The 27,848-nt window shown below is 37.1% G+C and overlaps 1 protein-coding gene and 1 long non-coding RNA gene across 2 annotated transcripts in view; both read right to left on the bottom strand.

Moving 5' to 3' along the window:
- The window catches only part of LOC135206912 (uncharacterized), a 377,133-nt gene that overhangs the window by 77,940 nt on the left and 271,345 nt on the right, over window positions 1–27,848 (bottom strand). The gene's annotated exons all lie outside the window — the stretch shown is intronic.
- Window positions 11,818–20,775, bottom strand: LOC135206527 (cysteine-rich protein 2-binding protein-like). Its single transcript, XM_064237883.1, has 5 exons — window positions 20,703–20,775; window positions 17,358–17,415; window positions 16,895–17,121; window positions 13,361–13,498; window positions 11,818–12,007 (listed from the first exon to the last, which is right to left on the bottom strand). Exons 2-5 carry the CDS (start codon window positions 17,364–17,366, stop codon window positions 11,830–11,832), a joined length of 552 nt encoding a protein of 183 aa, XP_064093953.1. The 5' UTR covers window positions 17,367–17,415; window positions 20,703–20,775; the 3' UTR covers window positions 11,818–11,829.

Raw genomic sequence — 27,848 nt, 5'->3', positions numbered from 1 at the left:
TCATGCTCCGTGTGCAGTCCAGGTGGACGACTTGCTGGTGTGGCACCCAGACGGGTGCGAGATTTGCTATGGGCTAGTGTCAAAATTGACCACGGATTCGGTAGGTATCCCCGTCGGATAGTCTAGCTATTAATTTGAATATAAGTGATAGAAGGTAAGAAGATTATTAACTATATAATCTTAGACGGCGGGTTTGCCAATAACAATAGTAACAGAAACATTCTCTTTCAGACCCCTCAGGCCACCAAGAGTTCCGTCTTGTCGACCCTCAAGTCTTTGGGTCGGCGGGTTTGCCAGGAACGTGAAGGCTAAGAAACCGTATCATTTAAATTACAGGTAGTACGATGCCAGATGAAGCTTGTGCGGCTCTTTTACAACAAGCTTGTGGGCATGAGGTCTGCCGATCTCATGCTCCGTGTGCAGTCCAGGTGGACGACTTGCTGGTATGGCACCCCGACGGGTGCGAGATTTGCTATGGGCTAGTGTCAAAATTGACCACGGATTCGGTAGGTATCCCCGTCGGATAGTCTAGCTATTAATTTGAATATAAGTGATAGAAGCAAAGAAGATTATTAACTATATAATCTTAGACGGCGGGTTTGCCAATAACAATAGTAACGGAAACATTCTCTTTCAGACCCCTCAGGCCACCAAGAGTTCCGCCTTGTCGGACCCTCAAGATCTGGGTCGGCGGGTTTGCCAGGAACGTGAAGGCTAAGAAACCGTACATCCTGTCAGAAGCGGGATGTGTGTGTAGAACCTGATCTACCCCAACGCCAAGATATCGGCAGCGGTAGCCAAGGAAGTGGTGGAACCAATCATTGCGAAGATCAGGGAGGATACTCAGGTTTTGCCGGAGGACCTAGAGGGCATTGGAGAAGCGGTTCTAGAGGACGTAGCAGCCATCAGCTTGGACCTGGAGCCGATGGTTCTGGAAGCCGCAGAACAAGGTAGGGAGGTAAGTGAGGCAGGAGGTGCCCAGTCTAGGATACCTATTCCTAGTCCGGCACCGTCTAATTCTTCATCTCAGACTTCCTTCCAAGGGTTTACTGGGAAGAACATGGCTGGGGACAGGTCATGCTCAGTAATCCCTAAAGTTAAACAACCTTGAAAAGCTGCCAAGACCATCCAAGTCTTCCTTATCCTCTAAGACATCAGAAGACTCGGTGGTAGCTACTTCCTCTCACCATGGGTCGAGAGCAAGGAGCAGCTCGAAAGCTAAGACCCCGGAGGTACCCTTTGATCCAGTAGCTTTCTCGAGCCAATTGATGGAACAGATGGGCAGCATAGTCCAATCTCAGATTCGATCTTTAGCTGATCGCCTGCATTCGGTAGACACCCTGGCACAGAGACTGCAAAACCAAGAGAGTCTTATGGAGAATCTCTTGCGATCCGGACTGCCTCAACAACAGCAGTACGTGATCCCGGACGCCTCTAAACTCCCAAGCGGTTCGTGAAAAGCAAACTCTTGGCGATTGGCATTGCATGCCCCCTTTAAGGATGGCATGTTATCTATTGAAGGATTTGGTACCCGGCCGGTGGAAGATTTTGAATTCTATCCGGCGGGACTTCAGTTCCCCTTCCCCGGGTTTGCGCGCTTAACGGAAGAAGCGCTAGTCAGGCTAGATAAGGTTCCTAAGGAAACTGTCATCTACCCTAAAGAACAAGCACAGTCCGCCTGGGTTCGAACTTTGAATGAGTGGGAGTGTGTTAACACCATGCTGACACCCCATAAAAGCTCATATATAATGTTTGTGGTGGAGGGACAAACTCCAAACACCTTGCACCACAAAAATAGTGGACCTTGCTCTGCAAGCGGCGGTTGAAGACAAACCGATGCCGCAATTACGGGAAACAGATTTGACTTCTCTGCTATTCCTGGGGGATCACGATTGCTGGATTGATGCTCCAGCAACGTTTACAAGCGGTAAACTAAACGCTGACTGTGCTTCTACACAGTTTTAGCGAACTTGCTACCTAGGCTCCCGGACTCCCTGATAAGCTTGAATTTGAGGCTGAGTAGGTCCATCAACTCAGCCACTATGGCAGAAATGTCTTCCCTCGTATATTAAAATGAAGAGGAACCATTATTCAAGGTCTTGACAAAGTCGTTGCTGCATACATTACAATGTGACGCATACGATTTTGCGGTAGCCAGACGTAAATGCCAGAAGCATGTCTTATCTGAAGCCTCTATTAGACATGAGCCTAATAAGCTCATCAAGGCATCGATTTGGGGTCCTGACCTTCCCGGAGGATATGGTGAACAGCGTTCTTAGTGAAGCTGCAAGGGTAAATCAGAGCCTCAAGGTCCGGTGGGGTCTGATGCCCAAACGCAAATTTGAACCATCCGGGAACCAAGCTAGAGGCAGGAAAAGACCAAGGAATTTTCAATCATTCCAAGGTCAACAGACTCAACAGGTGGTCCAGACAATACCAATACCACAAGTGAGTCAGCCTTCGAAATCAAAGGCTCAACCCCAACAACAATACGTGTGGGTCACACCACAACCACACCAACAAGTAGCCACTACCTCCTTTACGCCTTCCCCAGCCTTTAATCCTACCTATGAAACACAACGGCGTTCCATGGGTACAATAGAAATTGCCAGAGGTGGTAGAGCAAGAGGAGCCTTTCGCAACAGAGGCAGCAGAAGAGCCTACACTAGAGGCAGAGGATTCCGGGGAACCCGGGGAATAGATCCAACACAAACCAGTGAGAATCCTCAGGTAGGGGGAAGGCTGTACCTCTTTCGAAACTGTTGGACATTCAGCAATGGGCTTACAGCATAATTTTCCCAGGGTCTGGGTGGAGTTGGGTAGGGAAGGGCCCCCTCCACCAACCAGTTTTCATCAACATCCAACGGAAGAGTTAGTTCTGTATGCAAAAGATCTTTTACAAAAGAATGCAATAAAAGAGGTAAAATACTTGAAATTTCAAGGTCGCTTGTTCAGCGTTCCAAGAAAGACTCAGACAAGCGAAGAGTAATCCTAGACCGGTCTCATCTGAATTCTTACATTCAATGCGACAAGTTCCATATGCTGACCGTCTCTCAGGTGCGAACCTTACTTCCCGTGGGGCCGTCACCACCTCTATAGATCTTACAGATGCTTACTATCACGTTCCGATAGCAAGACATTTTCGTCCATTTCTAGGATTCAAGTTAGGCAACCAAGCATATGCATTCAAAGTAATGCCATTCAGACTCAATATAGCACCCAGGATATTTACCAAACTGGCAGAAACAGTAATCCAAGAATTGAGGACCCGAGGAATACAAATAGTAGCCTACCTAGACGACTGGCTTATTTGGGCAAACAGTGTAGACAATTGTCGCAAGGCGACAAACGAAGTAATAAAATTCCTACAACAATTGGGATTCCAGATCAACTTCAAAAGTCACGCCTAGTACCAGAAAACAAAATTTCAGTGGTTAGGGTTACAATGGAACCTAAACATGCACACTTTGTGTATTCCAGTAAACAAGAGGAAAGAAATAGCAAGGAATACAAAAAGCTTTCTCAAGGACAAGATGACGTCCAGGAGAAAACAAGAAAGAATCCTAGGTGCTCTCCAGTTTGCCTCAGTAACAGACATATTACTGAAGGCCACTCTGAAAGATATAAATCGAGTATGGCGGTCCAAAGCACAAACAAGAGGTATCGAGACCAAAAAAATAGTTCGAATTCCACCAATTTTGAGGAAAAGACTTCAGCCATGGACAAAAGTAAAAAATTTAGCAAAATCCATTCCATTAAAGTTTTCCACCACCAGCTCTGGTCATACATACAGATGCCTCTCTAACCGGCTGGGGAGGGTACTCCCAGTACAAAAAAAGTCCAGGGACTATGGTCGATAACATTTCGCCAGCTTCATATCAATGTTTTAGAGGCCATGGCAGTATTCTTGACTCTAAAGAAGCTTGCATAAACCATGTAATGATAGCTATATTTTCCATGGCAACAATGAACCATTGGCACCTGTCAGCGGTTCACTCGGCGGGAATACGGAATGTAGTGGCAGACGCACTTTCAAGGACAACTCCGCTGGAATCGGAGTGGTCACTTGGACGTGAAGTCGTTCAAATAGATTTCTCATCAGGTTCCGGGTCTCCAAATAGACCTGTTTGCAACAGAGTCCAACCACAAACTGAAATGTTATGTAGCCCCCAACCTGGACCCTTGGGCTTATGCCACAGACGCAATGTCACTGGACTGGAACTCTTGGGAAAGAATTTACTTATTCCCACCAATAAACATGTTGATGAAGGTACTAGACAAACTCAGAACTTTCAAAGGCCGAGTGGCTCTAGTAGCCCCCAATTGGCCCAAGAGCAATTGGTTTCCCCTTCTGGTGGAATTGGGTCTTCATCCTCAACGGATTCCCAATCCAAAATTAACACAGGTAGTACAAACTCACAATGTGTTAGCTTCCTCAAAAAATTCAGAGTGCCCTAACTTTGTGGACTTTATGAAATTTGCAGCACAAAAGGATGCGGAAATTGATCCCCAAAACACCCTATTTTTGAATCAGATAAAAGAGAAATCTACTCTTCGTCAGTATGATTCAGCAGTAAGAAAACTCGCAAAGTTTTTAAGAGGACTCAAAGGTTAAGACCGATGACTATGAATCTAGCAGTAACCTTTTTCAGAACTTTATTTAAATCAGGCCTGGCGGCCAATACAATTACAATAATTAAATCAGCCTTAAAGAAGATTTTCCAAATTGGGTTTAATATTAACCTTACAGATTCATATTCTTGTCTATCCCGAGAGCTTGTGCCAGATTAAAACCAACAACTCGTCCTAACACAGTTTCTTGGTTTTTGAATGATGTACTTAAGTTAGCTTCTGACACTCTTAATGAATCATGTAATTATATATATCACTAATTAGAAAAAACTTTGTTCTTAATGAGTCTAGCATCGGGCGCCAGAATATCGGAACTTTCAGCCTTGTCTAGAGATCCGGGTCATATTGAATTCCTTCCGTCGGGAGAAATGTTAATTTCTCCAGACTAAAGATTTTTAGCAAAAATGAGGATCCTCAGAACAGATGGTCTCCCTGGAAGATTGTCCCGCTTCCACAGGATCCATCTTTGTGTCCAGTAAGCACTCTGAAAGCATATTTAAATAGAACCTCCAATAAGTCCTCGGGGCCCTTATTTATTAGATAAAATGGAGGAACCATTTCCCTGAAAGGAATTAGACAACAGATTCTGTATTTTATTAAACAAGTTAACGCAGAATCATTTCCACATGTTCATGATATACGAGCAGTAGCTAACAAATCCATTAATTACTTTCACCATATGAACTTTGATGAACTTAAAAAAATATACAGGCTGAAATCCCAGCAGTTTTAAGCGCCATTATTTAAAACCATTGGAAGCCTAAAATTTGTAACAGTGGCAGCAGGGAACGTGGTTCCTCCTGAAAATTATGAACCATAATTATAAGGTCTTGTATTTACTTTTTCACTTTCTCTCCTACCTGCCTTACTTATTATCCCTACTGTAGTTTTGTATTTCACCTGGATTGCACCCTATGTGATATTAGATTGTATATAGATATTAGCTTTAAGGCATTTTGGACATCTTGTTAATTTCTGTCATTTTCAAGAAATTTGGAACTCATTATGTTTTATATAATGGTGTTTATTTTACTGTCCTACATGATAAGAAAATGTTAAAGACAACTTAATTTTGAATATTGCTATATTCACATATATACAAATTTAGATTAAATTAATTTAATTAACTTCAGATTTTAATTTATTTTTCCTTCTCAGGTGTTGGTTTCCAAGCTTTGGGACCATTTCTCTTGTACTATTTCACGGAGCGGCACAGTTATAGGGAGCCCAGAAAAGGGATTTTTGACGAAGGAAAAAATCTATTTCTGGGCAAGAGACTTGGTGCCGCCCCGAGTGAACCCACCCACTGCTTTCCCCACCCAGAATTGGTCCAAGCTTGGGTGCTATGAGGAGTGAGCGGGATCGCGTGGTTGGAAGTAGTAGTAGTAGCAAACAGTAGTGGGATGTAGAACGGCACCTCGTAGTAACGGGGGAATTTGAAGGAGGAGGGATCTAAATGGCACGAGACCTCTGACAGTGGTTTTCACGCCCCAGTTACTATACCGACACCTTATATAGGTGAGCGAGCTGGGTTTATTCCTAGCATTCCAATGCAACTTTTTCTCTGGTAATATATAGCAGTTATATACCTTAGAAATGATGCTAAAAAGAGCATTTCACTAGGCAGCACAGGTCTCTCGCCCAGAAATAGATTTTTCCTTCGTCAAAATCCCTTTTCTCTCTTGATTAGGGCTTAGTGAATTAGCTTTAGGGTTACTTGTGAGATCCTGAGAACCAGGTATTTGTTCTTGATTTTTTTTTCTGTGCAATTAAGTATATTTAATCTCACAAGGTTGATTTAAGTCATTTTCGAGTTTATAATAAATAGTGTTAAGTTTTCTTGAGTTTCTGTTTCTGTTTTCCTTAATACTGAGGTACATTTACTGACTGCAATCCTGGTGAATATAAAGACCTAATAGAACCTGTATTGCAACCTGGGAGGTTGTAACACTTCCACATGAAAGATCAAACATTTCTACACAATTTAGGTATAGTACAAACTCCCCAAACCTAATCATTATATTTTTCATGATTATTTCCAAAAAATATCCACAATTTTTCTTTAAAATTTCACGTTCATCACGTCGTTTTTATTATTTCTAAGCCTCATAAAGATGTTCTGATTGCTTTAGGAAATAATTCAATCATTTGCTGACATTATAACACTACAGAAGCGTATATCAGTTATAGTTCGGATGTACCGAATTTTACCAAAAAACTTTTCCATGAGCGCGTTCTTTTCGGCCCAAGGGAAAAGTCGTGTACCTTACCCTTATATTTTCACCCTGTGCACAAGAGGGTTAATAGAAAAAATAACATACAATAGCACTATTAAATTATATCATTTTACCTTTTCATGATTTAATGAGAGAGAGAGAGAGAGAGAGAGAGAGAGAGAGAGAGAGAGAGAGAATTTCTGTATAATCCACTAAAATAAAAAAAACAATCAAACTCACTTTTCACCTCTTGTCCATTTCACATCAATGTCCTCTTCTTTTGACTCTAAAATCGGGTTTTTCGTGAACAAAGAAGTCTTGGTAATGGTAGGTTCACTCTCTGGGAACCTGACACATGAACTTCCTCGGGCCCCAATATCAATAAATTCCATGTCAGTATCTTCTTGAAAACTTTTATATTCACTTTCCTTTTTCACAGACATCTGAAAACATTAAAAGAATCCTTTTGGTAAACTTGAGTTTTCTGCGAGAACATAATTACTAATCAGAACTCTTTCTATACCACATATTCATAATTTTTTTGTATTTTTCCTAGAAATATAAACTAAAGGTTTTTATATAGCAGCTATGGCAACAGGAAACGGCAGTTGAAGATTGTTAACAGGGTTATTGGTTGGTGATATGTAGGTGAGTGGTGGAGTAACACCCACTAACCTATCAGAACTTCTCTTGGCATTAGGAACTATGCAGGATTGGTTGAAGTGGAATTATGTAAAGACTTTGGATCATATAATAAATATAGTAGTGCCTCAGGTTACGAAATTAATCCATTCCGAAGCGGCCTTCGTAACCTGATTTTTTCATATCTAGAACTACATTTTACATGTAAATTGCCTAATTCGTTCCAAGCCCTACAAAAACACGACAGTAAATTTTATAATAAAGCTAAATTGACCAATAAACAATGAAATACAACAATTTGGACCATTCAATACCTAAACTAACCATGATTACCTGTAAATAAAGTGTATGAGTGTACAGGGTACAAGAAATACGGTATATACATATGTAGTAAAATGTGGAACCTTACCTTTCGAGTGAGGCGATGTCCGAAAGTGGCGACAGAGGAGGAGGACAAATGGCAGAAAACATGAACACTTAACTTTGAGAAACACATTAAAAAATGGCAGAAAACATTAACACTAAACTTTACGAAACACATTAACAAATGGCAAAAAACATTAACACTTCCTGATTATCTCCATCTTCGTCTCCATCTAAAGCATCCTCTTCTTTCCATGAACTTCAGCAACATTCTTGGGACCCATGGCTAATAACATAAGTAATTAAGTTTACACAACACGATAAAGTAACTTACAGTACAACGAAAGCGAAATCACTAACACGAATTTACGTTAAAAAACGAAATCTATGTGAACGAACGAATTCCAGGTGTTTACGATAACGCTGCCACAACGAAATGGTGAAGGAACGCCTTTACATAGAGGTATGATGGGACAGATGCTGACCAATAGGAGAGCAGGATCTTATGGCGGTGACTAGCATCAGGAACCAACGGGAGAGCGGGAGGATGGTGGCGAGTCTACTGAGTTGGCGGCATGCGAGTTTTAAAATTGTTCTCGGTGGCCTGGGTGAATCTCGGTTTACAGCACATACACCCTTTCGCACCTGAATTATTTTCGTACACAGAACCTTCATAATGGAACCAATATATGTAGAACAAACAATCTGTTTTGGTAAAGACATTCAGTGCTTAAACATCCATTTAGTGTATTAAAATGAATGGGAACAATTTCAAATTTTCTTATGGTCTCAATGTATGCAAAAAGGACATTCCTTATAAACAATTAGCAAAACAACAGCAAGTTATCCTCAGCAATAGGTTTTCAACTATTACCATTAACCCAACAAGATATTACTACAATGCAAATAATTCATAATTAACTCATTGTGATAGTCATTCATAAAGAAAATAGAAGAGATTCTGAAAAGCTATGACCACACAACGCTGAAATTTATGGCTGGTGGAATGGGCTGGTAAGATGATAACACAAATGTGGGAGCAGCTGAGATTTGTGGTATTCAGAGGATGAAAAGCTGTAAACTCAAAACTTTTGATGGTTTGTACGTATTATAAGAAGGGAAAAGAAGAAATTAATTAGTGAAGTAGATAAAATAAAGACCTAGGCAGAAAGTGCACTTGATACAAGAGACTGGAAAAACCTCATCAACAATCTTGTTCAATAGGGAAAAACAACATACCTACAAATACTATTTGATGTGATAAAAACACTGCAGCATAAGGTCTTAAGAATGCTAAACAGATAATATAGGCCACTTCAGAAAGCAAGAGAAATTTATAAGTTTTCATAATAAAATTCATTATTTGGATACTTACCTACTGTTAAAGATAGCTTATATTTCCTCACCTATCGGCCTAGAGATATAAGCTATCTTTAATAGTAGGTAAGATTCATCCCAAGTAATGCACATTACAAACACTAACAATCTTATGAAGTTCACTCACAATATCAGGACATGACTCCTCGGTTTCTTCTTCACTATCGAAGAGACTCAAAGGTGGAAGATTGTGAGGCCTCAAAATATCTTTCTCCATAAACCAGGACCCCTGTGAGGAGTCATCTTGACTACTGCTCTCAGGAATAGATTCTTCTTTCACAACAATCTGAAAAATATTGCAGTAAATGGTTACCGATGCTGTGAACAGTACAAAAATTCTTAAAGCCATTGACACACCTGTGTTTCAGAGTATAAACCTGAACTTGAACTTTTATTCAAGTGATTATGACAATTTCGAGGAGCTACTCCTTGAAACTTCATATTTTTTCTTAACTGTTGGCATTCTAGCAAGAAACTGCAGCAATCTGAGAGTAAGGAGGTGATAATGTCTTATGTAATACTGGTAGGCATGTCATGAAATATCACTACTTTTATATTACTGAAATATCCATAAGCTTATGTATATTTTCATTTTAAAACATTACACATGTAACACATGTTTAATGGAATGTAATATATTATTTAGGAGAATGCCAAGAAAAAGATGAAGTTGACTCTGGCCAGGTTGCTATGAGCACTTCTTGAAGATAACATTCATCTGTGACTGGAAGACTCCAGCATTTTTAAGCATCACAATTGGTACTATTCCTGCCTTCAGAAGGAATTCTAACAATGAAGATGTGCGAAAAGTGCTGGTCTGTCATGGGTGCTGAATAGTCAGGAATAACAAATGGAACCAAGAGGTGGTAGTATATCTAATGGTGTAACAGCATCATGCCAGCAGATACAGGAACGACAACACCTAGGATAATGATAGTGGAGTAATGGTTACTGGAAAGGGAGCAACACTATAGATAGAATTATGGAAGAGATTGATGTAAGTATCAATTACCTAAGGTGTTCCTGCATTACGAGAGTCATGGATCAAGAGTTGTCTTCCATATCTTCCCTATAGCTATTTTCAATTTCCCTTACTGGCATGGCCAAAACTGCAGGATGAATTACTGGTAGACGGAGAGTTGAACAAGGCAAAACAGGCAAGGCCAATATTGAACAGCCACAGCTGGTAGCAGGCTTGTCGACAGGCATAACAGGTGATGAGATGTTCAACACAAGAACATTGCTTTTACTTTATTCACCATGATCACAATACTTAATCCACACCTGTTCAGTTTACAAGCTCTCTCAGGGTTTTTTGATATCGAAGGACTCGTCTTGGTACAGATGAATAAAATACAATGAGATGAAACAATTCTCATAGACATAGTTCAAAGTTATGGCAGCTTGATGCTGATTGAATTAATGAGTGTAATTCCTTTGGAAGCACTAGCTTGTTGGCGTCACTGTAAAACAGCTTGATACAAAATAAATGCTGAATGCAATTCTCAATTTTGGCCTTTTTTCATAAAAGCAAAAATCAACATATTTTTTGGTTAGAAGAAATGGGTACACACTAGTCTTTGTGAAAGCAAAGTGGTGTAAAACCAACTTCTAAAATCGAAAGAACAAGCTGTAATATACATATACATCATAATAATAGCGAATAATGTAAATACAATATTCTTGGAACAATTAATTATCAAAAGTAATAACTACAAGAAATACTGACATAGGCCAGCTGGCTGAAATTCACCTAAATGAAATAATGAATGCCAAAGAATTATGTTGATTAATCAAATGACACACAATACCATGCTTACAAAGGGGAGATGCAAAAGTCATAATAGTAATCCATTGTGTAATGGGCTCCATAAGTGGCAGGGAGTTTCTCACCTACAAAAGAATCAATAATTCTTTCTTTTACTGCAACATTACACTCAGTTAAATACCTGTCCAGATATTCTGCATATGTAAAATGAGGGATTTGCATACTTTACATATAAATTTCATGGCTTGATTTCTCAGATGTACACCAATGTTCATCACAAATGCTAAAGGGCGTGAAAATTTGTTTTTGTCAGATACTTGATAAAAAATACTAGGCTTGGCAGAGGAGAAAAATATTATAGGCAATATACCCAGATTATGTCGGACTCGCCTTACATTATTCCGAGGTTACAACTCTTCAAATATATTCAATAAATATTATTTCCCAAGTTATAGCGCATGTCACATGTCCCCAGTTTAGGTTGCCAGTCCAAAGGAAGATTGAACTTTAATATGGCTCAAGAGTGGCAGAATAGTCAAAATTTGGAGGTTTTTTATGAAAAGCTCAATAAAAAAATGCAGGTTACACCATTTCCAAGACATCCAAACAATGAAAAGTAAGGTTGTCTTACAATTTTCAACAATGTCTCGGGTCACACTGCTTTTGGGCTAAAGCCGTGGAATGGGAATGGAATCCCCTTTGTATCCCAGGGTCTGCCTGTCTCTAGTACAGTATTTGTATTGTAAGATTTCTAAATGATAAAGATTACAGTACTACACTACAATAGAGTTGTACATTACCTCAGAAATTCTTCTTTTATTTGCTTTGCTGTTAAACCTCTTGATTTTCTGCTGTATACATTTGGATGAGCTGAGCTGGAGGTAATACCATACTAAGTTTGTACCATCCCCCATCATGTAGAGTCTCATATCCACTAACAAAATACTGACCATAGTGCGATAGTTGGCCACTTAGTGAAGCTTGAAGAGTCTTTTTCCTCTTTTTATGGCTGAGAATGTTTTAAAAAATATATATGAATAAGTAAATAAACCTCCACATTAGAACATAACTTCACAGCTATTAATATTTATAAAGGAAAATCATACGTTACCTCTGTTCTAAAATTAGTAAGAGTATAGTATTTAAAGATTTTCAATTCATGATAGTCATTGTCAAGTACAATTCGTGTAATAGCCAAGCTACATTGATAGTTACATCATATCACCTGATAATTAAGATTTGAGCACCTTCTCTGTATAAAGTACACACTATAAAAGAAATCCCTTTTGAGAAAAGAACAATCTCCTCAAAGACATCTTATTAAAATAGAACAATTGACTTTTTGATATTAAGAAATATCATTGAATTATTTAGAAACTTCCAGATAGTTACTCAGTCTTTTTAATTTTAATCTCCTCAAAGACATCTTACTAAAATAGAACAATTGACTTTTTGATATTAAGAAATATCATTGAATTATTTAGAAACTTCCAGATAGTTACTCAGTCTTTTTAATTTGGTAAATGGAGATTTTTGAATAATAAAAACCACACTGCAGTACAGTATTTTATGACAGCTCATGAAAAAGAACCAAATGTTTCCTTATTACCACAATAATAATGTGATGAATCTGAAGACATTTAGGACTAACATCTTTGTTCTTACAAAAAATTGAGATCTTCAGCATCCTGTTAACTGTAAAGCAGTGGTTGAAAAATATGTACCTGGCATATGATATATAGTACAGAATTCAATAGTGTGTATAGGGTACACTAAGTTCAATACAAGGTAAAACATTTAGTTTTTGTTCAAATTTTGATTTCTATAACTAACATTTAAGGTTTTTTTTTTTTTTCATCAAATGTACTTCAGTGTGCATAATTTCATCTTCCCTTTTCCTTTGAGAAAAGTCTGTGATTAAAAACTACCTAAATCAAATCTGCTTATTACGTAATTAAATAAATAAATAAAGTGATAGTGAATTTGCCACCTTTGGTGAAGACAAACTAGCATCTGTTTGTGAAGCAGATTCAATGTTTTATGAACAGTACTTCATCACCAACTGCAACAGTATTTATACCTCACCCCAGAAACCCCCTCGACAAGGACTATAATTCTACATTTAAAATAATTGAAGAACTGGCTTTTATAGCTTTTTAAAACCATCTCAATATCAGGGGGGGGGGGGGGGGTGGACTAAAATTCATTTTCAAAGGATTCTAAAGGAGTGATTTTACTATCATAATATCTCATTCAAAAAATGGCTCAAACTCCTCCTTCAAACAAATACAAAGTACAGTATCTATCTGACACTCTCCTTTCATGGAAATATGTTTCTGACTTAAAACAATAAGTATCTTACCTCTCTGGACCAAATATCTCCTTCCAGTGTTGATTAATAAACTGGTAGATATGCACCTTCCAATGAAAGAAACCACTTCTGGCAGTATTAGCTTGTGTCATATGAAGATTATATAAAACTAACAGCAACAACTGTGGCCTGAAAATGGTAAGTTAAGTAAAAAGTAATTTTTTCAACTGATTTATAATTGTTTCATGCATATATACTTTCACCATAACACATTTTCAATTACAGTACAGTATCAATTCTGAAAGCTGAAAGTTGTTTTGATGAACTTGAACTCATTAATGACTGTCTTTGAGGAAGGATCACATGGAAACTCTTCTCAATCACAGTTTTATACACAAGGCAATAATGCTGCAAGTTGTCTTCCAAAAATTTTCTGGGGGTTAAATTAAGTCTATAAATAAATCCTTATGACATAAGAACAAGAAAAATCAACATTCAAAGTGATTAAAGTGAGATCATGTGCCTCAAATTCATCAATATTTATAGAATCATTACCAGTACAAGTGGTTCAAAAACATTCTACTGCCCATGGGCTCTGAATCCTGAATCATAACTGGACTACTAGTGACTGAATGAGCCTTATACAACAGATCCACATAATATGTATTTTCTACCCAGCAAGAGTTAATCATTTACTCTGCCTTCTCCTGAAAAACCATGGCCTAATTATGTATTCTCACATTTAAATCCTAGTTGCCAATGGTTTCTGGCTGGCTAGTACAGTTGGTGGCATACTAGTCTCGTAATTCTCGGGCCAGCACTCACCTCCTTGTCCAGAGGTGAATAGTGAGACTGTCTACTAGTGGTTACTACCATGAGTGATGCCATGGTAGGGGGTTGGGGTTACCCAGCTGATGTCTGACCGAGAGGCAATAGCCTGGTGGAGGACTGAAACTGCTAACTTTAACTTTTAAGAGTATATGTACAATGACAATGTTTAGATCTGTAACAGCATCTGGCAGAGCTTAAGTGCATAGTGGTTTTGAGTGTTTTTGTTAACTTTTCATTATGATTTTAGTCTTCTCTTTAATCAAACATGCCTGTTTGACATCATCAAGGTTACTACAACTTTCAAGTACTGTATGGTGCATACTGTGGCAACTCTTTTGCTGAACACTTTATGGAAGAAAGACACTAGGACTAGCAGAAATGTAAAGGTCATGTCACCATCAAGGATACTGAAGCAGATGCACATGTTGCCTGAGTGACCAAAATGTCATTTTTGTAAGTGACATAGGTTATTATTTTTGTATTTCTTGGAAATTTTCTTTTCAGTGTAAATGAATGCAAGTCAACTAGCTTGTAAGCCATAGATGGGCACAGTCTTTACATCACCTGATATACTGGCCTTAGGGCGTTGTATAGACTGGTAGGTACATAGATTTTTATCAGGAATGAAAAATTAATTAATGAGTAGAATCATTTGCAAAACATCATATCTTACTTCGATGAAGATTAGGAAAAAAAAAAAAGGGTGTAGGTTACTACTGAGATGGACCCCCACTAGGTTACCTCATGCACTAGTTAGCCATTATTACTACAGCTGATCAGAGTAAGAAGGTTAAAAGCCGATTTCAGACATTGTCTGATCAGCCTAATCAACAAAAGCTACATTTACAAAGCATTAGATTGTACTTAAACGGACATGAATTAATAACCACACACAGTACAGTAACCTCCCCGTTAACACGAGTTCTGTTAACACGATTTCGATCTTACACGAGTTCAAAATCATACAGAAAAATTCTGCTAACACGTAATATTCGATGTTACACGATTTGAATTTTCCGCTGAGAGCAAGAGCGCGGAAGATGTGGCGAGAGTCTGACTCACCCCACCTTTCCCGCGCTCTCTCTCTCTTGCCTGCTGGCTCAGTGTGAAGCCAGCCCTCGCAGTGAGAAGAGCCAATATATTCTAGCATTGGTTAAACATAATAGTGCTTACTTTACTACAGGTAGTCGTCTACTTACGATGGCATTAGGTTCTGGCAGAGCTGTCGTAAATTGTCTTTCAGCATATTGAGTAAATTGAATCATGTTTGTGGTCTTTTTATCCTTTTTACCATATTCAAACACATGCGTGTACATGTACGTATTTGTTCGTTTGCATTTTCATTGACAACTTACTAACCTCATATACATTTTATATCATCCCAAAAATGTGCATGTATAGTACCTATTATTACGTTTAGCATATGAAATCTTATCATGCTCGAACTCCTGATTGATACTTACTCTTATTACTGTATTTAACATTTTTATTGCAGGCATTCAGACCATCTGTCTGGTCTGTTTACATTTTCTTATCCGCCATTTGCATTGACAATCGGCTACACGTATTATATACATACTTTTATTTATTTATAGGTTTGAATTAAATGCATAATTTGTTATTATATTTGATTTATTTGCAAAACAGAAATACAAAATGAATTACTAAAATACGAATCTTACCATTTTCGAACAAAATTTTACTTCTGAAAATATAAAAACAAAACATCGTCTGCTGTTTTCTCTAGCGACCGTTTGTACTGTTGCCAACACGTCTATGTACGTACGTAGTAATACACAAAGTTTTATTTAACAGTATGTAAATTATTTTTTCTTTATAAATTTCAGGCAAACTACAGTAATGCATAGATAGAATTGATTTACAGTACAGAAAAAACACTGAACATACAGAAAAAATAAAAATTACGAAAACATTTTGAAATTTGAAAAAAAAAAAAAAAAAAAAACAAAAAAAAAAAATTAAAAAAATTAAGTCTGATGGTGGATGGCTGGGGATCGTCCGGGTCAATCGATTCCGTGGTAGTACTACTAGTAGTGGGGACAGGGGTAGACTGAGATGTTGGTTTAAACATAAACATGCTTAGTTTTGTTTGAATGGTCCGTTTTTTCTTCTCTTCATAAATTTCTCGGAGATGAGCGCGCTGACCGGTAGCGGGAAAAAGTATCGTACGCGCGCTCGACGTATTTTAGCCAAATATAAAATTAAATATTATTGTATATTATTATATTGTAGCTGTCGTAAAGTCGGTCTGTCATAAGTTGCATAGTTCGTAAGTAGACGACTACCTGTATATAAAAATATATAAATAAAGTGGTTTTTTTTTCTGGCAAAATCCCAAAATAGATTAAGTTTCCCATTGCCCTGGAACGCTAACCCCCTTATTTCCATTATTTCTTATGGAGAAATACTTCCCTGTTAACACGAATTCGGCTAACACGACATCTCCAGAGAACGTAACCCTCGTGTTAACGGGGAGGTTACTATCTGATTAACCTTATTTTTAAGAGTACAGTGTACAATTTGATCTATTTACTTAAATCACAAGAAAAGTTAAAAATATCTTTTCTTAAACCTTATGTGTATTTCTTCTATCAGCTTGTGTTCATAACCAAGTCTTCATTATTAAAAAACGAAGAATATGTACAACAAACTGTAGTGTTGTAGTGCAATTAATTTCCATGGTAAATACAATTATAAAATACTTCACAATAACGACAATAATATGATACGTACGTATTTAACTGGGCACGAACAGTATTGTCTTGTCCATCTGGTTGACAATTAGAACAGGTAAATACAAAGAAATTATCTCCAAGGAGTCTGCCAACAGGTATGCCAGATTTTAGGCATGAGATGTGGACAGTGTTTCGGCAAAATTCGCAACGTAACAGCTTCTCAGGACCAGATTCTTCCATACCCTCACAGTACAAGCATGGCCCTCTACTCAAGTTTGGTGCAAACTGGAAAATGACCTCAATGAAAAGATACAATTCAACACAAATCCAAGATATAAAATGCCAGCTGAATGACAATGAATGAGCAAACAAATTCAGCAAATCTGTAAGATGCAGTCTACTATAACTGAAGCAAAAATAGATTATCTTCATAGGGAGAATTTAACAGACTGAATATAAATAACAATTATGACCCTCAAAAAGTCCAATAGGTATACTGTGGTAAAATAATTAATACTTACATTAGACATCCTAAATAGGAGCAGATATTTCTTGGACAAGATACTGAATGCCTGTATTCTGGAAAAGAAGTGTTATGAAATTAACACAAAGCAAAGTGCTAAATTTAACTCCATCATAAGCTACATTCCACTAATTCATCCACTACAGAAAGTGTCTTTAGAAAGGAACACATTTTCAAAAAAACTGTAAATTTAAATTATTTCAAACTTGAAGTCAACCAAATCAGTTCAAAATTCCACTCTACACGTATTTTTATATTTCATATAGACATTATTTGTCTTACACTGCTTATTATAATGCAGTACTATTAGCTAAGTAAAGTAATGTTACTATTAGCTAAGAAAGTAATGTTAAGAACAGAGAAAAATCTTCAATCTCCTTTCAAGTGGGTATCCTTCATGATTAAATATCACCCACACTTGCTACATTGTGGTGTACATCATTAAGTTCAACTGGAGTCAATTTCATGGATTTTCTGAAGCTGGACAGTGAAGTGGGAGAAGAGCAAATGGAATAGATGGAAGAGTAAAAGACAGGAAGCAACATTACTGAGAGCAAATGGAAACCACAAATGGGCTTTAGTATATATTGCTTATGTTTTCCAGCATGGAACTGAATCTTCCTAGCAAGGAAGGGTGATGAAGGAACTTCATCTTTTGACCTCTAAAATCAAGGTAAGCTTGCCCATTGGAAATATTTTTCATGGAGGTACCTCCCTTACAATTACTTAATGATAAAGTTCTTTATAAAAACTAGAAACATGAAAAAAAAGACACTCTGGATCTATGCCTCATTGAAATGTCTTTGCTGGCTGTTAAAAACTTTACAATTCTTTTTTATAAAATTCAGGTATTGCCAAATACCTGTCAAGTAAACAGATTCAGCATAATGGGCTTTGGCTATTCAACTTTTATTTTCCACATTACCATAAATCCCCATGTTGGGCATTGTTGGTTTCCTACACTGGGTTGCTTAGGCTATAATTGTTTTGAACAAGACATTAGGATAACTAAAGTGAAAATATGCCAGGGTAGACAATGCTGATCATTAATGAGACCACACCAGAAATGCACTGTAATCTAACTTCACCAAGGTACAATATTTAAGTTATTCCTCTTGACCTATGTAGCCTAGCTTTGCATACATTCTGTATCCTAATGATGACTAAATTGGATTATTTCGAGGGCAAGGCACATGGAGTTTACTCTCAAGGATGTGATGCTATAGGCTATTCATTCATGATCATTCGCTTTGGCAGCCATCTGCTGTCACCTGCACCTAAAAAACTTCATGTGCTATTCATTATAGCCTATGGCCTATGCTACAGGCAAGGCTAGCCTAGACTAGGGTAAAGCACTGCTGTGTGGACAGGCGGACACCTGTACCGCTGCGCAGTCACTTTCCCAAAAAATTACTTTAGCACTTCCAGTATCCTGAATTAAACGCCAGTCATAACCCAACCAGTGTGGAAGCAGTACCTCGAGACCTCTACTTTCCTCTTGAAGTAAATATCTTCTCCCAAGTCACAAAATAATGCCAAAATTTCTGGTTAAACAGAAGTTAATGAAAGTTCAAATTTTTTACTTAAAACACCTTATGTTTAGAAGATTGACGCCATCTTGATGGCGTCAATCTTCTAAACATAAGGTCAACAAACTTCCCATTTCCTGTGCTAAATCCACACACCACTTATACCCATAGACACTGGGACACTTTCTTCATAACAATCTTAAACAACAAGGGTGTTTCGGCCTCTGGACAGGTAAAAATAACGATTGTTCGGGAAGCAGAAGAAGAGTGCACTAGATAACATTTAAATAATTAGTTAAAGACCAGAATATGGTTATGAATTCCATATTTTTATTACATATTCATGATAATTCATAGAAAATATTTGTTGTTGTAAAAGTAACCAGATTCCTGACACATATTTCATTGGTTTTGCTGTGAACATTAGCTACGATGTTGTTCGCGCTTTCCTATTACAAGGTGAAAATGCATTTCAGCTCAAAATATGACCCCGGGAATAGTAAGACGTCTCATACTTTCACTAATACGTATAGGCAACAAAATATTTTATTGTGCCAAGTACATCTACAATCTTGAGTAATATCAATAAACATTACATATATGTATATGCAAATATTGTTCAAATGAGTGCTGGGAAGGCTGTGAAGGATGTGTCCACGAATGTATGCCCGAATTATACACACGACGATACCATGCCATATTAGATTTAAAAACTGCCTTGAACACATATTTTACGAAGACTTCACATGCTTATTCTCGTACTTTGTATGTCAGTTACATATATCTCATATTGCCGACGAAACTTCAATCTTTTGAATGGTATGCTTAAATATTGAATTGTACTATTGTTTCACACATTAAATATCGAGTGAAAAGAGAGACTTTGACGGATCAATGTCCGAACAGCGGTGCTTTACCCTATTCTAATTTTGTTGGTGAGAAGTTAATTTTTGTTGTGAAACTGAAGACTAGCCTACTAGGTAGCCTACTGCGGCCTGGTTCCTGCCAGTACTATTTTTTTTATATCTTTTAAATATGCTTCTTAATGAAAATTATCGTCTTCCGTTTACGCTTTTACGTTCATTCCGATGGGGCTGGTACTAAACATGGTGCTCATAGGCTAGGCCTACTGCACATGGGTAGATTATCAGTCTGGTAGTAAGGCTACTGAACCTGAGGGGTGTGACAGGTACCTCGTACCTAGTCTTCAGTTTTACCTCTAATTTTTTTCTTTTGTGAAAAGTTAACTGTTGTCTTCTTATTACCGTTTACTCTCAAGCCTATAAATGATTTTAACAATTGCCTAACGCGGTACCCAATGACAAGCTTTAGCCTAGGCTAGTATCTTTAGCACAATAGGTAGCTAGTACTAGCTAGCAGGTAGTCTGAATATAGGCTAGTAGGTAGCAATCGGAAAATATATTAGGGACGTTAGGCAGCTAGCCTAAATACCTAGTATGTTTTATTATTAATGTCTTATATCATGGATACAAGGTTTTACCTGAAATAACCAAAGCAGTTAATGGTACGTGGAAAATTGGGTTACGTCAAGGGCCACTATATGGTCAATAGGTAATCATTCCGTACTGAAACCCAAAACAAACTACCTATAGCAACAAATAACATTCAACCGGAAACGTTTTATACAGATAGCTTATGGATGACCGTTCAAAGAGACTAAAATTATTTCAGATAAGCACCACAAAGACTAAAACAAAACTTAATGAACTTAAAATAAAATAAAATTTTTAATCTGTATCAACTTAAGAATTTATGAATGACAATATTATATAATGCGAATACAGAAAACACACCTTAAAAACAATAGCACACGTGCGTTAATATTAGTAGTAGGCAATGTCGCTGCAACGGCAACCCACTTCCACCGGAGGAGAGTCGTCATCAACTGACCTTCTTGATGGCTCTTCTAACTTTATATTATCAGTTCCTCAATGAGTGACATGAATTTTTGTCAATATATTATTCATAATATATTATTCAGTAATTTTCCTTTGGTTTCATCCGCCTTCTTGGTTATGTTTGTGTCTATACTTCAAGCATTTATTCATCTTTTATATATGCTGACCAAAAAAATAACTAAACACACTTTCCATACACTTGCACAGAAGATCCTGTGTGTTTTCACCTATGTATTTGTTTTTAATGTACAACTGTAGGTATTAGACCGAGCTCTAAACAATGTCGGTGGTGCAATAATGTTCTTTGAATCTTATATATATCTTTTATTTCTTAAAATTCATGTCTGTTCTAATTATCTAAGTAGTCTGACTTTGTTCTGACGTTCATTTCTGATTTTGAAATTTCCTTCATCTTCTTCAGTCATTTATCTAATTTTCTCATTCATTCGCCAACTGTCTTTCCTGGAAATGATTGAAAGACGAGGTGTCCCCCTGTTGTCAAACAAAATTATTTAACAAAAGATGGGATGTTTGCGAAAACCCACAAGATCATGGGAAAATAGTTTACGTCATGACCCATGCAAAATGGGAATTCAGGTAGACGATGCACAAGATGGAAGAGAGTAGATAGAACTCATATCTTATCTCATTGGGGAAAAATCTGTCTTATATAATTAAGTTGATAATTATCCTCCACAATTCTCCTTTTTTCATTACTACGGGACTCATTATATATTTATTTTTTTTTTTTTTTTTTTATTTTTTCCAAGATATCACTCATGTATTACAAATTTACCCATCTTTACTGTTTTTGGTTCTTTCAGAGAAGTTGCCTCTCTCTCCGATTTTAAGGGTAAGGTTAAGTTGAAATAGTGATATTTCGCTCCTTTTATCTTCCTATAAACCCCATTTTCAATTCTTTTTCATGTTTTAGTTTCCGATTCTGCTAAAAGTTTCTATATTTCCTGCAGGCAACAATATCAGAAAACTTTTCACGTGACAGTTCATAAAGAATAATGGACACAAGACTTTAAATGATTCAAACAATCTCTCACGCAAGCGTATGAAAATTAAAAGAATAAATAAAAGAAAAAGAAAACATAACAGAGCAGCTCCTTCTCTTTTCTTTATAAATATTGTCTAAGTAGGTAAACCTTATAATTATTGGCGGTGCTCTCTCATCAGCCTTATCACATCCTCAGTTCTCCTCACCTTGCGAATATCGTACATTATAGATAACTTATGTGTGGGTTTACCTCAGTAACGCATTTGGATCGTATATAGTATTTGGCAGGGAAACTGGACATCCAGGTCGCTGCTGCTCTCTCTCTCTCCTCTCTCTCTCTCTCTCTCAGCTGCAACCACACAAACAGGTGACTATTAAGTAGGTGCATCATTCAATACTTGGGTCGACAGATACATACAGGATTTTTAAGTAACACGTTCTCATCTTCCCTCCTAATTCTGTTCGTGGATCGAACGCTGAGCATTCAGTGGAGTTGAATGCACGTATTATGAGGCAATTCGGCATGAATAAAATATATGAATCTGATAAAATTTTCGAGCAATATAAGTTGCAATAACAGATTACTTATTTTTCTCCATTTGAAAGACAAATATAAAGTACTGTCTATTCACTAGGGCAAAATCCTCGTGAGGTAAAGACTCAGAAGAGTCTTTACCTTACCAGCGTTGTTTTGTCATTAGTTCTCTTGTTCAGTCATTTCAGGGGAAACTTGCTCAATTCGAGCAAAATCCGAAAATTTCCTACCAGCTCAATACGCATTCCAAAATGAGCGACCGTTCTATAACCAGTCGAATGACTAGCAAACTCAGGGGAATCTAGCAGTCTGATATTGAACTGAAATTCTATCACTGATAAAAAAAGTGATGATTCCCGTACTCTCTATCCCTTTCAAAAGTACACAAGCTTCTTATGCTTGTCACTAATCGTCTATCATACTCATTATCATCCCCTATGGCATGACCAAAGGATAATAGGAAAACACTATAAGAGAAAGAAAAAGAACAATAAAGGACAGAGTCTTGACAGTTTCTATTCCATTTTTTAGAATAAGAACAGAGTTGACAGTTTCGATTCCATTTGGAAGAAGAAGAAGAAGAAGAAAGAAATTTGTGGACAGGAAAAGATAAAAGGGAATATTTTGAGCCTCTCTGTGTGTGTGTGTGTGTGTGTGTGTGTGTGTTGTGTGAGAGAGAGAGAGAGAGAAATATCATCCTCAATATTTTTTTCCGCTCTCTCAGCTCAACTTTTCCGTTCCTTTTACCCTTTCATTTTTTACGTAAACAAAACCACGACCTAAGAGAAGTTAATGAGGTGAACTTAGTCTACTCTCTCTCCTCTTCTCTCTCTCTCTCTCTCTAAAACGTCTACTTCCTAATATGAATATTGTTGGACTGTCCACGAAGAGGAACACCATGAATTACCTTATCATATACAACTATCACTGAAATATAACCTATCGACATGGCACGACTAATTATCATGATACCAATTAGAAAGACAGGAAGACAGAGATTCATAAGGATACACACATTATTTATACCACACATATACACACATACACACACATATTTTATATATATATATATATATTATATATATATATATATATATATATATATATATATATAAGCACTATAAATTTAAACGAAAACTGTTTACAAAAACTCAAGAGATTTATAAAGAGTGCAACCAGACAAAAATTAGATAAATTAAATTGGGCATAGTTAGCACTGTAAGTTAAAATGCTACATAATTCGTTCCTGGTTGTGTAACACACGACTGAAAATTTGAGATAATCGAAAAAGATATTGGGATGACAATATCCCGCAAAACATATGAAAATGTCTATCAGGTCTATTTAGTGTATAGATTTATATAGTAAAAAATATTGTGTACCTATGTATATATTGCTTCCGAGTGTAACGAGATTATTAGGGTAATAAACACAACGTTCAGACTTACCGTTATCCAGCCCAGGATTAGTTTGTAGAATGAAGATACTTTGGTGCCTCGAGACGGTACGTAACTGTCCTGTGTATAGATGAAAACTAATTAACAATATAAATTTCTTTAAAATGAAATTATTCAGAGAAGCCTTTTTTTTTTTATTCTGGCTACTATAAGTTTTAGAATGAAAAGCTTTACAACTTACTTTTGTTGTTTTTTTCCAGATCTTTATCATTCAGTAACAAAAACAGTTTTGGATTTGATGGCAATCTGCAATATAATAATTTACTTACATTTTCATGTAAGTATTTATCTATTAATTCCTTGTTTTCTTGTCTGATCACTGATCTCTTCTTTCTCTGCTTCTTAGTACCTTCTGTTACATCTTTCCAATCACACCATATTCTTAGGAGGCTTCAACTTCAAGCCAATGGGCCCCCTGTGGGCTTGTTCCATACGAATGCTGTTCATCTTCTGGAAAAAAATAATAATAAAATTCTAACATACAATTCAGCATCAGCTTTTCTGTAATAGCGGTTACTTTATTAACACACTACGGACTCCTTAGATAGATAGATATAGACAGACAGACAGACAGACAGATAGATAGATAGATAGATAGATAGATAGATAGAGACGGCTACACTGCTGGATGTCAGTTTATGAATACTGTTCATCTTCTGGAAAATAATAATAATAAAATTCTAATATATAATTCAGCATCCGCTTTTTTTTACTAGCGGTTACTTTATTAACACACCTGGGGGGGCGAACTCCTTAGATAGATAGATATAGATAGGCAGATAGATAAATAGATAGATAAAGACGACTACACTGGTGCATGTCAGATTGTGAATACTGTTCATCTTCTGGAAATTCTAATTCAGCCTCCTCTTTTCTTTAATAGCGGTTACTTCATTAACACACTACTGACTCCTTAGACAGATAGATATAGATAGACAGATAGATAGATAGATAGATAGATAAAGACAGCTACACTGCTGGATGTCAGTTAACGGCAAAACTTGTTTAGGTCGAGCAAAAAACGAACAATTTTTGACCGGCTCAAAACGCATTGCAAGTGACCGGCCTCCAACAAGTGGAATGACCAACCAACATTTCAATGAAACTCTCTCTCTCTCTCTACACGAGAGTGAAACTGAACAAATAAGCAAGGGAATCCTATCTATCAAGAGCAAAAAACGAAGTGCCTCTCTCTATCTCTGAAGTCCGCTTCAAAAAGTACTTTCGATTCTTTATGTGAGTCGCCATTATTTTCTGCTGCCGTATTTCTTACAACCCCGTATGTCCCTGACCAAAGAGATAAAGGGAATGACTCTATACAGAAATGAAAAGAAAAAAAAAAATAGTTAAAGGAGACCCAAGCCAGGGGCTGGACACTTCCTGTTCCATTTGCAGAACGGAAAAGTAACGAAAAAGAGATTGCGAATCCTTTGCGCGATTGAGAGAGAGAGAGAGAGAAGGAGGAGAGGAGAGAGCTGAGAGAGAGATGAAGGAGAGAGTAATTTTATTTCAAACTTACTTAAATTTTTTTTCCTCCTTCGTTCCGCTCAATTCTTTCGTTATTTTTTAGCTTTCATTTTTCGTTTGTGATTCGCTTTAAGAGAGGGAATAGTATCAAAAGGAGTAAATAAAATGGCTCTGGTACTACAGTTTTCTATCCATCTCTACAGTATAATCTCTCTTCTCTCTCTCTCTGTATTTATTATCTAGTAGATGTCCCTCCATCCTGGTCTCTGTTATTGATCTCTTCAGTTTAATAATCTAATTTCCCTGGCATTGTCATTTTTACATATTGTGCACCAAAACTCTCTCTCTCTCCCTCTCAGTATTCATCTTATTATGTTCTTTATTAATATACATACATGTCACGGCGCACACGTACGTCCATACACATACAAATAAACCTATAAGTATGTATGTATGTATGATACACACACACATATATATATATATATATATATAATTAAAATCTCGACTCTCGAGATCGACAGGTTCTTAAAAATAATAAGCAATTGGGCTGTAATGACTGACGACAGGTGACAAACAAAGGAGGGAGGAGCATAACAAAACCAAAAAGTTACCTTAAAATTAGGGTTATTTATTTATACAAAATGTACAAGTGAGTCAGGTTCAGTGATAAACAAATTAAACATACACAATGAATTAAATAATAAAAGCAGCAACAGTAATAATCCAATTAAGTGATTCTTGTACAATTCAACAAACAATTTCATAAGCAGCATAACTAATATAACAAAAGCCACATCATATATATAAAAGGACACGGTATAAATGAAAAAGCAGTGCAGTACATAAATACATATACAAAATCAGGCAGCATAATACACATTAAAAAAGCAGTGAAATAACGATTACAATAAATGTAAAAACGGCAGCATAATAATAAATGAGAATTAACACTAAAGTGGCATAATGTTACACAGAGCAAAAACGGGAACACTTCCACAAGCAATGAGGACAACAATCCAATGCCGGACGATCAAGACAGAGCCGATACGGCAACCACCCTCGTCCTCTGAGACAAATATGGACATCATCCTCGAATGCTGGACGATCAAGACAGAGTTGACACAACATCTCGTCCTCAGATACAGTATGAAGGTCCTCCTCGACCACTGGATGTTCACGACAGGGTTGATACAACTACCAACTCGTCCTCAGATACTCTCCGCTGCTCTGCTGCCAAGACTGCCTCTCTGAACCTGACTGGTTGTTCTCCCCTCCAGGACCTGACTGACGAAGTTTGACGCCATCCAACCAGACGTCAAAACTCGCCAGCAATTAAAAAAAAAAAACAAAGGAGGCAACAATCCACCAAGGGAACAATCGGCAAACGATTGGTCCAATACACATACAAATAAACCTAGTAAGTATGTATGTATGATGTATACACACACACACATACATATATATATATATATATATATATATATATATATATATATATATAAAAATATATATATATAAATTAAGTCTATATTGTGTAAACTAGTGACAATGGTCGTTTGCTGCATTTCTCTTTTGTCTGAATTCCATCCTTATTCTGAGACCAAGAATTAAATCATTGCTTTTCTAAGATATCCTATGAGCTAAAATTCAATTCGAATATTATATGAATGGGATACATAGCTTTACCCTATTTTTACTAAATGCATGTTGTATAATTTGTATAAATTCATTAATGGAGTTCTGTACCGTCGCCAGATGACATTTATCACTATTTTCTCTACCCTATTATAGGGTGACGTTATCCCGCAATTTCACTTATTTGTTCTGTTCGCAGTAAATAGGTATTTTTTATTATTATTATTTTTTTTTGTGGTACAAATTCTGACTGCGCAATTCGTTACCTCCAGATGACATTAAGCAATAATATCACCCTTATTTTGCCACCCGACATCCAAACACCATTCTACAAGCCCACACACACACACACACACACACTATGAGCACATTTGCACGTGAATTCGAGGCGCGAGTATCCTGCACCCCGTGACAAACGAAACGCACCCGGGCGGAGTCCATTGGGAGAAGACGAGCCCAAATGGAGCATTATAGCTGCAAAATGCATGTCGCCGGATGCATGAATATTCACGGGGCTGTTGGCGTGTCATATTTGAATTCATAACTGATTTTGTGACGCTTTTAAATCATATTCCGGCAGTTAGTGCATGAATCATTTCGCGTCGGTGTATTTGGGAGGAACCGCCCGCCAGTTACGAAGGCGAGCAGCTCAAATGCTGCAAATGACGGAGTTGCGGTGAACGCTTCGGAAATGGCGTCTGGTCTTGATGAAATGCTTGTTGTTTGTGTGGAACGTTTATTGTTTAAATGAAAGGTTTGCTGTTTATATTAAAAGCTTGATGTTTATATTAAACGTTTGTTGTTTATATGAAACGATTCTTGTTCGTTTTAAACGTTTATGTAACATTTGTTATTTGTATTAAACGTTTGTTATCTTATAACAATATGAAACGTTTGCTGTTTGTATGAAAGGTTTGTTGTTTGCATGAGACGCTTTG

Source organism: Macrobrachium nipponense, chromosome 31, assembly GCF_015104395.2.
Source record: "Macrobrachium nipponense isolate FS-2020 chromosome 31, ASM1510439v2, whole genome shotgun sequence".
NCBI classification, from domain to species: Eukaryota; Metazoa; Arthropoda; class Malacostraca; order Decapoda; family Palaemonidae; genus Macrobrachium; species Macrobrachium nipponense.
Note: the sequence above shows the minus strand (reverse complement) of the source record. Positions and strands in the feature narration are given on the sequence as shown.